At 32.8% G+C, this 14,440-nt stretch overlaps 2 protein-coding genes across 3 annotated transcripts; both read right to left on the bottom strand.

The window, feature by feature from the left end:
* Nucleotides 1-736: 736 nt before the first annotated feature.
* Nucleotides 737-5,081, bottom strand: LOC132624009 (truncated transcription factor CAULIFLOWER A-like). 2 transcript variants are annotated; one of them, XM_060338823.1, is made up of 9 exons: nucleotides 4,918-5,081; nucleotides 4,418-4,648; nucleotides 4,236-4,317; nucleotides 3,694-3,758; nucleotides 2,724-2,823; nucleotides 2,362-2,472; nucleotides 1,693-1,734; nucleotides 1,463-1,593; nucleotides 737-1,021 (listed from the first exon to the last, which is right to left on the bottom strand). In XM_060338823.1, exons 2-9 carry the CDS (start codon nucleotides 4,600-4,602, stop codon nucleotides 910-912), a joined length of 828 nt encoding a protein of 275 aa, XP_060194806.1. In that variant the 5' UTR covers nucleotides 4,603-4,648; nucleotides 4,918-5,081; the 3' UTR covers nucleotides 737-909. The 2 variants fall into 2 exon arrangements, with proteins under 2 accessions (XP_060194806.1, XP_060194807.1); XM_060338824.1 differs by having other exon boundaries at nucleotides 2,362-2,403; nucleotides 4,918-5,077.
* Nucleotides 5,082-9,891: 4,810 nt separating this feature from the next.
* On the bottom strand, nucleotides 9,892-13,788 carry LOC132622356 (probable UDP-arabinopyranose mutase 2). The gene is made up of 4 exons (XM_060336957.1): nucleotides 13,436-13,788; nucleotides 12,451-12,701; nucleotides 11,425-11,593; nucleotides 9,892-10,618 (listed from the first exon to the last, which is right to left on the bottom strand). The coding sequence occupies exons 1-4, from the start codon at nucleotides 13,739-13,741 to the stop codon at nucleotides 10,277-10,279; spliced, it is 1,068 nt and encodes a 355-aa protein (XP_060192940.1). The 5' UTR covers nucleotides 13,742-13,788; the 3' UTR covers nucleotides 9,892-10,276.
* Nucleotides 13,789-14,440: the final 652 nt, after the last annotated feature.

Consider the following 14,440-nt stretch of genomic DNA (forward strand, 5'->3'; position numbering starts at 1 on the left):
AGAACGCACAATATTAATTCTAATCCATATTCATGCAAGTATTCCAAGATTCGCTAATTTGTTTGCTATAAAATCAACCGTACCTGGGTTACAGATAAATTTCAATGTTTCGTAGAAGGTTGGGTTCCTTTTAGGAATCATTCACAGAGAATTTAGGAAGAAGAGAGGTTGTCTTGTTTGTAGAACGAAAAAAAATGTTAGGGTACTTTAAAGGAGGAGGATTCCTATTTAAATATTGCACCACTTATTTGAATGATATACCTATTAAAAAAAAAAAATAGTCATGTTTTTTCTTTACTTCCTCCTTTTTGACCTTTTCTTTTGTCCTTCGCAAAAATATTGTGCAATACAAAAGGATTTCATAAGTTTTAGTCGACTTCGCTCTTCTGATTTAGGCTTATCATGAGAAGTCCAAGCCCCAAGGTATGCCTCATCGACATATTTCAAACATTATGGTTAACCAGATTTTTTTACCTTAACAGTAGTAAAATGGGCTCACTAAGAAATGAGTTAACATCGACCATACCACTTAAGTTCTCCTAAAGGATTAGTGTGTTTGGTCAACTATATCTCGGTAGCCTATATCTTCCCTCACATGTGGATGAAGTCATTTTCCTTACAACTAGCACTTAGATATTATTACTATTAATCTTTAACATATACTACCAAAAGATACTTTCCACAAACATTGAAAATATTCTAGAGAACATATTTTCAATCGCAGTAAACACAAACGGAGGAGACAGTTTTAATAGGTCATAAAAACTATAAGGCTGTTTGTTAGCTCCACATCTCTGCTCCATATTGAGCAAGTAGATGCAGGTATTACAGATAGATTACAATTCGTACAACAGAGCCGTACAATTATATATTCATATATACTCGTGTAGAGTGAGGGGTTTTCAATTTTTAACCTTTGTTGTGGACATGAGGGAGCATCCATGGAGGCATCAAGGTATTAACACCAAGGCGAGTTTGCCCTTCGTCCGTGCTCGTGAAAGTCGTTGCTTGGAAAGGACCGCTGAGATCCAGAATTTTGATAATTTATTAGCTTAAAATAATCAGCCAAATACAAGGTAAGACTATGTAAAACAGACCCTCTATGTAGTTCAATCTTTTTATGGGTCAAACGCATAGCTAAAGCTTAATGCACCATGGTCTGTCCTATATGTGTGTGTGTTTATCATTATGTGTATATATGGTATACATACATAATAAAGGTTGCACTTGGTCCCATTTGTTTCTATTAATATCAAAACGTCTATATCTTAATACACATTTGAATATTAAAATGTGTCTTAAGATTAAGATATCTGAATCTGAATATTAAAATATTATTAAAATTTGAATATTGAATAATCAAGACTGTTTGTTTTCTTCATCTGAGTATATAAAACTTATTTTGTTTAAAATTATAAAAATATAAATTCATATAAAGTATCCAAAAGATAGAAAGGAGTACCCAATTGTTAGATTAGGGACTGGGGGAGATTGTGATAGAGGTTGTTGTAGCATGAAAGTCATAGAGCTTTGGCCTGGATTTGTTTGCCCCCACTGCGGTTGCACAGTTTGCTTCTTCTCATTTTCTTTCAGCTGTTTAATTAACAGTTGACAAGTAGTTTATTGAGAACACAAGGATACGTTTCTATATTCAACATTAATATTAAGATGTCAAAGAAACAGGTTGTATACCTTCTTGGAAATTAAGTTGTTTCGGTCCTGCAGCTCTTTTTCCTGCGATCAAGTTCCAACAATCATAAAGCACCTACTGTATTTTCAACTGATAGCTTAACCTGGTTGTCGAAACATAAACACTGTAGTATTTTCTACTTATTTCCTTTCTATTGGATCCTTTAAAGATTGCATAATTTTACACTCTATAACAATAAAGGCACAAAATTATTATTTTATCACGTTAAAAGTAACTGAATTTTTTCCCACTTAATGGTAAAAGCACAAAACATTTATTGTCATCTTAAAAGTAAATGAATTATGCATGAATTGATCCGAAAAAACCGAAAGGTCAATTTCTGATTCAGAATAAAAAAATTCACTGTGTAAAAGTTTGACTACGTACATTTAAAAAAAAAAAGGCAATTTAAAAAGACTTTTACAAATAGAAGAGTACTCCGTGCTAGAAATTTGACCTTTTAGTCATTTTATGTTCTGAAAATTCACACATAGTTCATTTACTTTGATGTGACGAAAAATAGTTTGTCGACTTTACTATCTCATATTAAATAAGGTTATGAAGTGTTAAACATAATCTTATGGAATCAACGTCATATAAGTGACGTCATTTTTGTAGGAAGATCAGCATTACATCTTAGTAGCAATAACAAGTTGAAGAAAGACTTTTACCTTTTTCTGCAGCTGGGAAATGGACTCATGCATCAGTTGGTTCTGCAAATTCAAGTGACAGACTTGTTGAGCACAATGCACGAGTCTAGAGATGAACAATACTCTAAATGACTGCAATTTACAAAATAAGATAAGGAATAAGTAGATTCATTTAACTTGTATACCTCGACAATGTTATACTAAATGTTTTTCGCTGTCAATGTAATTGACATGTTATATATTGGAGGTGATCAATTGTATTGTTTTTCAGATTACTAGTTCCACTTATTATGAGTAGTGGAACTAGTAAATGACAGAATAGGGTTAAAATTTGCATGATCCATTTATAGAAATTAAACTCTAAATAGAAAAACAAGGCCTACCTTCCTGGTTCGTATTCGCTTGAGAGCTGTATCGAGCTGTTGCTCTAAACCCTGAAATTCTCGCAGATTGAAGGTATCCAGATCCTCTCCCATAAAATGCCTACATTCAATTTTGGAATGTGCACATATAATTTTATATGAATGCAACAAAGCTAGTGCTACTCATAACCGAGTGATTCTTGATCGAGTTTAATTAATTTTTATCTACTGATAAAGAATTTTTGCATTATCAAATCACTTAAAAGATAATTATAAGTAACTCTCGATAAAAAGTGGAACTAGTAACTTGGAAAATGAGACATGTCTATGGGTGTGTGGAGGAAATAATTTTAGTAAATGTTTTCCAATTTTTTCATGTTCGGTTGATCAAAATTTCTGGAAATATTTTCCATGGGAAAACAAGCTCCTTAAATATGAGGTAAATCACTTCTCTAGTGAAAATAGGAAAAACAAGTTCTACAAGTGGCATTCTACATTAATTTTATCCTCCTCACCCTCCAACACATCTCATTTTCACCCTCACCCTCGCAGTCCCCATCCCACCACCTCCCATAGTATTTGTTTTGATTATATACAAATATTTTAGGATAGTAACTTTTGCTTACGAACCAAATATAAGAATATAAGTATAAACTCACTTATTTTCTTGAAAAACATTTTCCTGCATACCGAACACACCTTAATTACATCATGTTAAATTACACCGGTATTATATATTATGGCCTTAAACATGTCCTGACAAATTTGTGCCAATAAGAGTTTTAGGAAATATAAAAATGTGTCATTTTTTTTTTTTGAATGAACTAATTATAAAATAGCGTCAAACAAAGAGGAGCAGAAGGGAGTTCGGCCACTCCAACAAAATATAGACTCATTTATCAATCTTGATCTATCTAAAGAAGCTGTGACACTGGTTGCAACGTATCGAGAAGGATTCACTTTGTGCTTGGTATGAAGTGAAGTAGGTTACCTTATATTTCTTTGCAGAAGTTCAGTCCTTGCCCTGAGCTTTGGGTACTCGAGAGTCCAATTTTCCTAAATCATGTAAAAGGAGAAAAAAGTACTTAAGGAGTCAAGACTACACATAAATTGTTTCCAATCTATTCTTTTCAAAAGCTCTTTAATGTTCTTATTAGCTGCTTAAATTTTCTTTCTGGGCAACTGTCCTCCAATATTTACGTTTTGGAACCAACTGATGCTTTTCCAAAATAAAAAAACATAGAGATTAATTGCTTGATACATTTTAGAGAAGTGCAACAACCTACTAAAAATAAAAGCTTATACACATTGTAATAAATTATTTCGGTCATACTCCAATTGAATCAGATGCAAGACTTGAGAACTTAATTTGCATCGATTCAGATATTACTAGTACTAATATTTTTCAATAAATATACTATATGCTATGTTATTCATACTCCCGAAAATGCCACCGCCTCTGCGTTGACTCCTTCAAAGTGATGCCTCAATATTTAAGAGAGAAATGAATGAATAAATTGTAAAATACTCCACCTTATAAGTTTGAGAGTCATTTGCATTCAATTTCCTCTCGGCAAATGAGTAACTTTCGTATTTTTCCAGGATACTTTCCATGCTATACAAACAGAAAATTTTAAGGTGAACTTAGTAAACGAAATGCTTGAAGAGAAATTAAAGGATAAGTAATTACATTAGTGAGTGAGTAGGAATTTAACCTGGAATCAGTGGAGTACTCAAAGAGTTTGCCTTTGGGGGAGAAGACAATTAATGCCACCTCGGCATCACACAACACAGAGATCTCGTGTGTCTTCTTCAACAAACCTGACCGCCTCTTTGAGAAAGTAACTTGCCTGCTTATTTTGTTCTCGATCCGCTTCATTTCAACCCTACCCCTCCCCATCTTGAAGACGTGGATCTAAAGCTGAGTTCTGTAAGTTATTCTAGACCTAAGTAATAGTGGCGGAGTCAGGATATTTAACAAAATAGATTAAAAAAAGTGCAAGAACGTCGCATCTAAAAAGAGAACCTGCAACCTAAAGAAAAATATTTTGAACCTTAGATTCAAAGATTTATATATGTCCAAAATATTTATTTTAAATTTACTCTAATTATACAAGGATACTCTTCTTTAATGAAGGGAATTATGCAAGAGATATATGTGGGAAAAAAAGTATACATCTATAGAGTAACAACACACTGTTATCTTGAAACTCACCGTGATTAAATTTTGAATCTGCGTATGTTATGTCAGATTGCAACAAAGAAGTCAAGAAGAAACCCTAGTTATAAAGCAGCTCATTCCTAAAGGGAAAGTAGCGCAAGGGAACCAAGGTTCTATATGTATAGTAGGTTATTTATATATTCACGGTAGCAAGTGTATATATAGAGAAGACGCAGGTATTTTAATTAAGGGCTGGTGAGAACAACTGCATGATACTATTAAAAAAGTAGAAAAAAGTGTGTTGTTTGGAGGAACATGTGCTGTCAAGTAGTAATTGGAGAGGACACTGTGAAAGGACTGTAGTTGTTAGTGTCACATGTGAATTTTAAGACAAACGTAGGACAATCGAAGGCAAAAAGATTCATGGGAGCACTGGCACTACAACTTAACTAGGAAACCCCATGCCTGATGCCACAGTAGTACTGCAATTACCTAGCTAGCTATGATCACTCTCCAGTACTGCTACAGGCTACAGGCTAGCTGCGTACTGTTTTGTCGTCTTGCCACAAGTTGTGCATTATATGTCCAACACGTTAAATATTGGTAGTCCCAATGTACAATGATCCTAGGACTAGCGAGTTATCCCCACGTCTTACTTGGATTAGCTCCACTCCAGTTCAGTGAAAAATCGACTAGGATTCAGTCGGCTCAATTAAAATCTAGTCAGAGTTTAGTTGATCAGGCCCGAACTCAACTGAGCCTATTCAATTGAGTCATTTAATGATTACCTTAAAGCATAATTGTTTGTTTTTCAAAATCTAAAACAAATTAAACCCATGGATGCAGGTGAAAATGGGAAAAATAAAATCATAAATAGTCACTTTTTGACCGTGTAACTAGAAAATAGTCATTATCCCGTGTTTCAAAATTAATAAGACCTGGTATTTTATTTGTGAAAGTTAAATTTTTAGTACATTGATTATTTTTCAAAGATAATGCGGAAAAGCGTCAATAGGCGCTATTTCTTCGGTGAAAATGGATCATGTGGCGATACTATTGACTGGCTTAGTCCAAGCTGCCCTTTTCTCATCAACCCAAATAATTTCCAAACGAATTTATTTTATATTCTTTACTCTTTGTAGTTCACGCCCTTATAGTAGATTAGTTATTATTTTTATCAGATTGTTAATTAGTAATTTATATTATTTATTTGATTATCTCATAGTAGACTTGACTATGTAAATTCTTTTATACGACCAGGCATAACACACTTGTTGTCTTTTTAATATATGTTGTCTTGTGATAGTGGTCCATCCTTTATAAGAGCTACACAATTTTTTTTATTTTTTTTTGCTATTCAAGTGGTCCTTCTTGAGTACGACAAGTTGGCTCTCTGTAAAGATACTTCACGCACTATAAAAACAAAATATTTTTGAATCATATATCGGCCAGGACCATGACATGCAAGAGGCAATCAGGCTCATTAGACTATAATACACATTAGTACGTACATTAACGAATGGTTTCAAATTCCTTTAAATTTTCCACATACCAGGCTTTAAGTCGGGGACCATGTAACGCACACAAATTAAAGGAAGTTAAGTTAACAAAAAATAATCTAATCTAAGTAATGAAAAGAATATAGATGGGAGACCAAAGCGTTACAATTTCAATTCATTGTATTTTATTCTTTTTAAGTCATTTATTTTATTGTTAATAGTACTACATAATAAGGAGAGACATTGCTCCATAAATTCTGTAAAACATTCAAATTTAGATCCCCATCTTATCTTGTTGGGCGTCAGTTAATTAGGAAAACATTATTAATTAGACCATTGTTCAAGAAATTGTTTAACCTTGTGCCTTTTTTTAATATCATGTTTAATAGTGGAGAAATATGTATCATTCTTCTTAGAGTATTAAATTATGTCAGAGAATGGTGCCAATGTTTTCATTATCGTACAGATGTATTGAAGCTCGGACAAAAAAAAAGGCACTACTCCTCGATTAATTGCCTACTAACTTCGCAATTTTGGTTTTATTGATCTATTGAATTTAGCCTAACAAAAAAAAAGTATATTATCCTTACAGTAAAATATTTTAACTTCCTAAATTGATTTCTTATTTCCCTAAATAAATGAGCATAACTCTTGCTGAAGCATTCCAACATTTTATTTTACGAGTCATATCTTCACGGGAAAATGTATAAAAATCTCAATACTCAAGAAAGAACAAATGTAATATTTGTTTAAGATTAAAGTTTAAATATACTTAATATTTAAGTATATAAATGATCGATGTTTGGACGGGGAGAGGATCGTATCATCAAAGAAGAGAAGTAATTACCAAAATGGATGGTATACTTTCGGAGTAGTATGAAAGGGTAAATTTACGATTAAGAATGAAAATTATTTTTTAAAATGTTGTAATTTATTTTCTCAACATGATTATTTACTTCAAAGCTCAATGTTACATGCATATTAAAATAAAGCCATATTCCAAAAATTGAAATAAAGGGAAAATGGTCATATTTTGCCCCTACACTATTCAAGATTGAGCAACTTACTTAATTTCCCCTCCACTAATTTGGTGTAATATCAACTCCCCTGGTTAGGAAACAGTTTTTTCCTTGATCCTAACGAAGCTTCAATCTGGAGGCAATATTAAACACGTTCAAAAGTTGAGGGAAAATCTGAACACTTTTTCTAGTCGGACACGCAGAGTCAATTCATTTCCCGTTATAGCTCCATTATTAGTGACAAGGAAAAATAGGAGATGATTTGCTAACAACAAAAGTATGAATGAACCAAAAGTGTAACAGACAAATATGACCTTTTTTTTCCTCAAATAAATAAATAAACAAACAAAAGGGTAAAAAGGGTGTGGCTAAATTGGGCAAAGCATGAGTGTTTTCATGGCTGTTCTAATTTTAATAACCAATTTTTCCTTCTGGCTTCTAGCTACTGACATCACCCTGCACGTAAGAGGGAGAAATGCAGCTCAGATCAATATATATCATCTCCAAAAAATGTATTCCCATTCAATTATTTTCTAAATATGGTTTCTGTTCTTTTCATATGAGCATCACCGTGGCCAGCTTCTTCATGTTCTTTTTTAATGAAAGTCAGTATTAATTCCCTTGTGCCTTTCTTTTCTAGTTCGAATCTTTTGTACAAGAATAGAATGCTACTATATATGCTATCTATAACCAAGTCTGGAAACTTCTTTAGATTCTCTCAAGTCTTTGTCACATTCATTATATAGCTCATCTCCCTCATTTTTTTTTATTATACTTTGAAAATAATACAAGAAAAAGAAACCCTAGGAAAAAAGAACAACATTTATACCTATCTATATTAGGAGCTACTTTAAGAATTCTATATTTAAAAGGAAAGAATAATCCGGGTTAATCATGAAATTCTTGTACATAATTGAGATGTAAGTATATAGCAAATTGACGACCACAGAAACTTAATTAATCACACACTCAATATTTACGTCAAATCAATAAATGAATTATATGTATTTTATACATACAATTTTAGCACTTATTAACTGCAATTAACTAATATATAACCTCATAGTGATTTATAATTTAACTATAGTAAGTTAATGTGGTTTGGTGCGAATATTTGATCAAAGAAGGAAAATAAAACGAAAGGAAAAGAACAAATTGATAAGGCCCCAATCAGACAAGTTAAATTATTCGATACTTTTTATAGGCAAGAAATCACATTAACATTATTGCTAAGGAGAATTTAGTTAAAAACAGATTTTTCATAAAGAATTTTATGCGTATCCTAGCAAACATAGCCCTGATTTTGTAAATTAAAAATCAGAGTAGTGGCAACGGCGGCTGAATGTAGACAGCAAAACAAGAAGGAAATTGCAGCACTAATCGAGCGGAATATTACTTTGTACTATACACTCTTAGCAGTACAAGTTATAGTAAACCAAAAAGAATGTTTCTCTCTAAATAACGAGACTTAAAAGATTAAAACAAATCAAAGAAAGAATATGATACGTGGAACAAGTGTATGTATTTTAAAAAATTAGAATTGCAGAAATCCATAGGAATGGGATGAATTTGTATGAGTACTTAATTTATTTTCAAGATTACAAATTTTAATTTTTTTTAAATGGAGAATGACCTGTAAAAATATATTTCTGTAGTTAGACTCCACGAGGATGTCGTTTCCAAATGCAAAATACATTTGCTTTTGGCAACCTTGATCTATTTGTTTTTTTTCTTTTGCCATTTTGGTGAAATTTCGTAGAATTTATTCTTTACGTTTAGTTGTATTGTATTCGTAGGACTATGCTTTTACAAACTTAACGACAAATGGGTACTTTTGTTACATCATTCATAATTTTGTGAGTTTCATAATATATACTTCTTTCTTGTCATAAATTTTTTTGCTCATTCAAAGTATAGGTGGAGGTTAATTTTGTATCTTAACTGATGAAAGAGGTTAATTTTGTATTCTTAACTGGTGAAATGATCCAGCCGAAAAGTATTCTCTCTTTGAGCAACTCCAAAAACATTTGGCTTAGTTGAAAGACGATTAAGCTCGAGTTACAAAAGCTCAAGCAGCAAACAATTGAATTCTGTATGAATCTTATCAGTATAAGGGAAAACTTACCTACATTCTTTAAAGAGATTTTCACACTATACAACAGGTCGAAGTGGTCGATATAAAAAAATGACCTTAGTCGTTATTTTTATAAACTTTAGTCAGTATAATTTGTGTAAAATCAGCGTGTAGACAATATGCATTGATTATACAATTAATCTATACTTATTATATACTTATTATACGTTGAATATACACTTAGTCACATACGCCAACAAACTCACAAAATTGTGAATGATGTAACAAAAGTACCCATTTGTTGGCGAAAAGGTAAGTTTGAACCAAAGATTGTTCTTAAATTACAATTATCGTCATATATAATAAAACAATAAATCTGCAACAACAGGGAAGTAAAACCAGTCTTAACCTCATTCCCATATCTAAGTCAAAGACACAGGGAAAATGCACCATTAGCATATATAAGTGTACATAACCAGAGTAGAAAACTTACATTATGGCTCATTACATTTTACAAGAACGTAATAAAAGAGGACTACATCCATTGATATTATCAACATACAAGTCGAAATATCGCTAAACCTAGACCAAAAATAAAGTATGAGAAGGATACAATTGACAAATCAACTAAGTAATACAATTGACAAAATCAAATAAGTAAACTCAAAAGAAAACTATTATTACTACAAAGTAAACATCCAGGCAGGCTTATATCACTACGCTCATGGGAAGACAATCCAAACCTTAGTCGGTGCCTATTATTTGATTATAACACGTGATCTGCTAATCGCATTTAATCATAATTAATGATATTGAAAATTTCATTTTGAAGAACCAGTAGGAAGTTTAGCAGAGTCTTTATTAGCAGGGTTGAGCATATCCCAAGCTTCAATCCACGTGACCATCGCATCTGCAAGCTTCAGAAAATAGGGGTCTACTTTACCGAGCTTTTCTTTGACCTGCTTAGACAGTTCCACATAGCACTTTTGCACAGAAGTACAGTCTTTGGAGAAAGTATGTGACTGGAAGAAAGGAATGATTTCTTCTTGCCAGAAAATGCCGAGGTATTCCTTCTTCAAGTTCACAAAGGGATTGCTAGCCTTGCTGTGATAGATGTAGGGTAATCCAGTCTTGATTCCCAATCCCAAGTGATCACAAATTACCTGAAAATTGTTCAATAAAATAAAACTTTCTTTCAAAATCACTTAAGAGTTAGCTTTGCATACCGACAATGTAAGAAATTTAACGTTATCAGATCACTAAATGATAACTATAAATATAATCATCCACAAGAAGTAAAATTATTAACCTAAAAAAATAAGACAAATTACCTATTACGACTTGTTAAATACATTATAATGTAAATTTTTATATACTATTGATGTATATAATGAAATCTAAATTACTATACCATCTAAATAGAAGAATTGAAAAGTAAAGCGGTTTTCACATAGCATAGCAGCCACAAGCACACAATAAAATATATTTTTGATTTTAGTTTTTAGCCAGTATAATCATTATATAATTTGTGTATAATCAGTGTGTATACATTATAGACGATTGCATACTTATTATACACCAACGATGACTACAAATGGTTATGACCAGGCGGGTGAATCTCTTTTCTAATCGCCTAACTGAAAACGTTAAGATTGTAAAAGTAAATGACAAAGAAGAAATTGCACGATTATCCCTTCAAATGGGTTGGTCTTTAATTTTTGACCTTCAAAATTGAACTGATGTCTTTCGGGCCATAAGTTCTTCAAGTGTGTGTGACATAACTCGTGGGATATTATGATGCGAAAATATAATCAGGGGCAAATTAAAGACCGGCACAAAATAGGGACAAAGTTCTTCAAGTGTGTATGACACAACTCGTGGAATATTATGATGCGAAAATATAATCAGAGGAAAATCTTAAAGACCGACACAAAATAGGGAGAAAAGTGAAAATGACCCAATGACAAACCTTGCAGCACCAACCAGCCCACATATCATCATAACGTCCAATGGGCTGGCCATCTCCCATGAGTCCAAAGTACATTGCTGGGCCGATAAGCTCACGGTCAAATGCCAGATTCATACCACACATTGGGAAAAGGGTGCCCTTTGGGATTGTCAACACCATATCAACGTACCTGTTCAACCAACATTTACCACTAGTTAAAAACTGGGATTAAGTTGGATGGATCTAAGTTGTTACATATCACAGAAACGAGAAAGCAGAGTTGATTAAGTTTTACAAATTAGCGATGTTAAAATATTTACACAATTACATTACTTGTAAAATTATTACAAGTAAATTCTTATAATAAACACTATAACTGATAATCTAGTAAAAATGATACTCCAATTAACTTGCTATTACAAATAGAACTACCCTGATAGTATATATTTTTTTATATTGTCGGAGTACATAACTAAAATCAAAAAGGATATGTAAAGAGTCTTTGGGGTTTATTTTCTTGATACTGAATTTATACTACTAGGGCTCGTTTGGTTGCTAGTTAGAGTTTTGCATGTATTAGTTATGTGGGGTTTAGACGCATTAGTTAGTTATGCATTATTTATTCATACATTAGTTATTGCATCTTCTATCTCGTATAAAATAAATATAAATTGACTCATAACTTATACAAATTTTATTTATGTGGGACTGTAAAATGATAACCAGACACCATACTTGGTGTGCTTAATTTTATACGCAATTAAAAAGCTATTAGACACGGTATTAACTATGCTGATGAATAATTCCCTTTCTAACCAACAATCAAACCACCACTTAGTGTATTGTAATAGATTATAACATGTTATATATTGCATCTATAGGCTATTAAATTAGGTAATTTTAAACTGATAATGTAAACACTTACACAATCAGGTCACTTGTAATTAATTACTATAACCACATCTCTATGATCAGCTAGCATTGATGAAGATAATTGCTAACGTGGCATAATAAGTTAAATTACACTGATAATGTGAAAAAAGGGACCTGGTGTTCCTCTCGAGAGGCTTGACGAGCTGTGTAGGTGCATCATAATCAGGGATGTTGAGCCACAGGCCATGAGACACTGCTGTTGGCACGCCCTCCCTAAGGCTGAAAGGGTATCCACGCACAAAATCAGCGCCATCCCTAAAAGGGTCATACAAAGTGTTGAAGAAATTGGGAGTAGATGGGCACAAAAGGTTCTTTATGTGCTGCTCCAGCGCGTTGATGTCTTGCCCACTTGGGTCCTTTGCAACCTATGCAAAATTTCAAGTTTTTCCAAAACACAAATAAGATGCATTACTAATATCTATTCATCATAAGATTTGTAATTAGTGCAGATTCAGAATAAGTGTAATCTTATCGTATATATGTACTTTTAATTTAATTTCTTTTCGTTTGTATGAGTATTTTTAGCTAAAAGTAATAATTAAGTTTGATTGAACGCACATGATTTGATAAGTTATGGAGACACCCTTCTCCAAGGGTGTCATCCTACGCTGCTTCCCTGAAAGTATATATCCTAAACTATTTTTTGATGAAACTTATGCATTTATATAATTGACTGGCATCGCTTTAAAACAATGTAAAATGAACATCAATTTGAGGCATGAAGTAAAGACTTATTAACATTTGCAATTCCCGTCGACCTAAAGTTATAGACAACTTGAGTTACGATAATAGGTCAACATAACATGCACAAGATCTTGCATACGTTACTGGACTCGATCTAGATCCACCTGTTGCATTTGTTCATGTAAGCATTATTACATTCTAGTGAACATGTAAAACTTCGATCCAATTTATAGATCGACACCCATAGTATCGATCATAATTTTTTTTCTAGGTTATAATTAATATCATACTTTGCTGACGGTTATTTTATAACTTTTAAGTGATTTGAATAGTGTAAAAAATCATTCACACTGTCAGAGAAATAAAAAAATACATGCTAGAATGAGAGAGAATGGAAGGTGGAAAAACAGCTTACAAAGCAATCATCATCAATGGTGTAGATATACTTCTTCTTGGACACCATGTAACCGAAGCAGCGGCAAGCAGAGTCCTTGAAGGAAATGCAAGAGGACCTAGGACCCAAGATCTTGTTAATATCATTGCGATTGTATAGTTCATAATCAAAGCCATCAGGGACCTTAATGGTCTTTGAAGGATCACCATCTTGAACGATGATAAGATGGTATGGTTCAAAGAAAGGCCTCCACATTTCCAAGAAATCCAAGTTTCTTATTGTTGGTATCACGATATCTAGTTCATCTTTCAAAGCAGCAGAAGCCATTGTACTAGCTAAGTATTTTTACCCAGAGAGAGAGGAAAGAAATAATATATGAGTGTGATAAAGAAAAAGAGTGGTTATATTTATAAGAATAGTGAAGTGAGGTGTTGGCATGAGCAGAGGGATTGGCGGGGGACGTTCAAAAGAGACAATGATCCGTTACTTACGTTGGTGGGAGGCCTAGTTTTCTTTTCTACAACTAGTATTGTACTTTTATATCTTTTTACGTTACTTAAAAGTTATAATTGTGGAATTTGTTTATAATTACTCCATGAGTTAATAAACTAAAAAATGAGAGAGTAGTAACATGAATATAACTAGTTAAATAGTAAGATCCCAATAACATAAATCAGAGTAGTTTCTAACTAATTACTTTTGATAGACTATGTAATAGTCTACGTAAATATTGTAAATATTCTCTTCCTTATGTATAGTAATTATGTCCTATAATTTAGCCTAGTATTATGCTGACAGTGAGATACCTACTTTGTATATATTGACTTTCATACATCAATACAGATCATGGATTGATTTCCTACATGGTATCAGACTAGGTTTCTCCTAAAAACCCTAGCATCCTAAACCTTAGCCGTCCACCTCCCTCTCTCCTAACCCTAACCCTAACCATCGCTGTAGCCGCCACCCCCCTTCCTCCTCCCTCTTCTCTCTTCAATGGCTGACAACAAAAATTTTCATTCTGTT

Source organism: Lycium barbarum, chromosome 12 (genome assembly GCF_019175385.1).
Source record: "Lycium barbarum isolate Lr01 chromosome 12, ASM1917538v2, whole genome shotgun sequence".
NCBI classification, from domain to species: Eukaryota; Viridiplantae; Streptophyta; class Magnoliopsida; order Solanales; family Solanaceae; genus Lycium; species Lycium barbarum.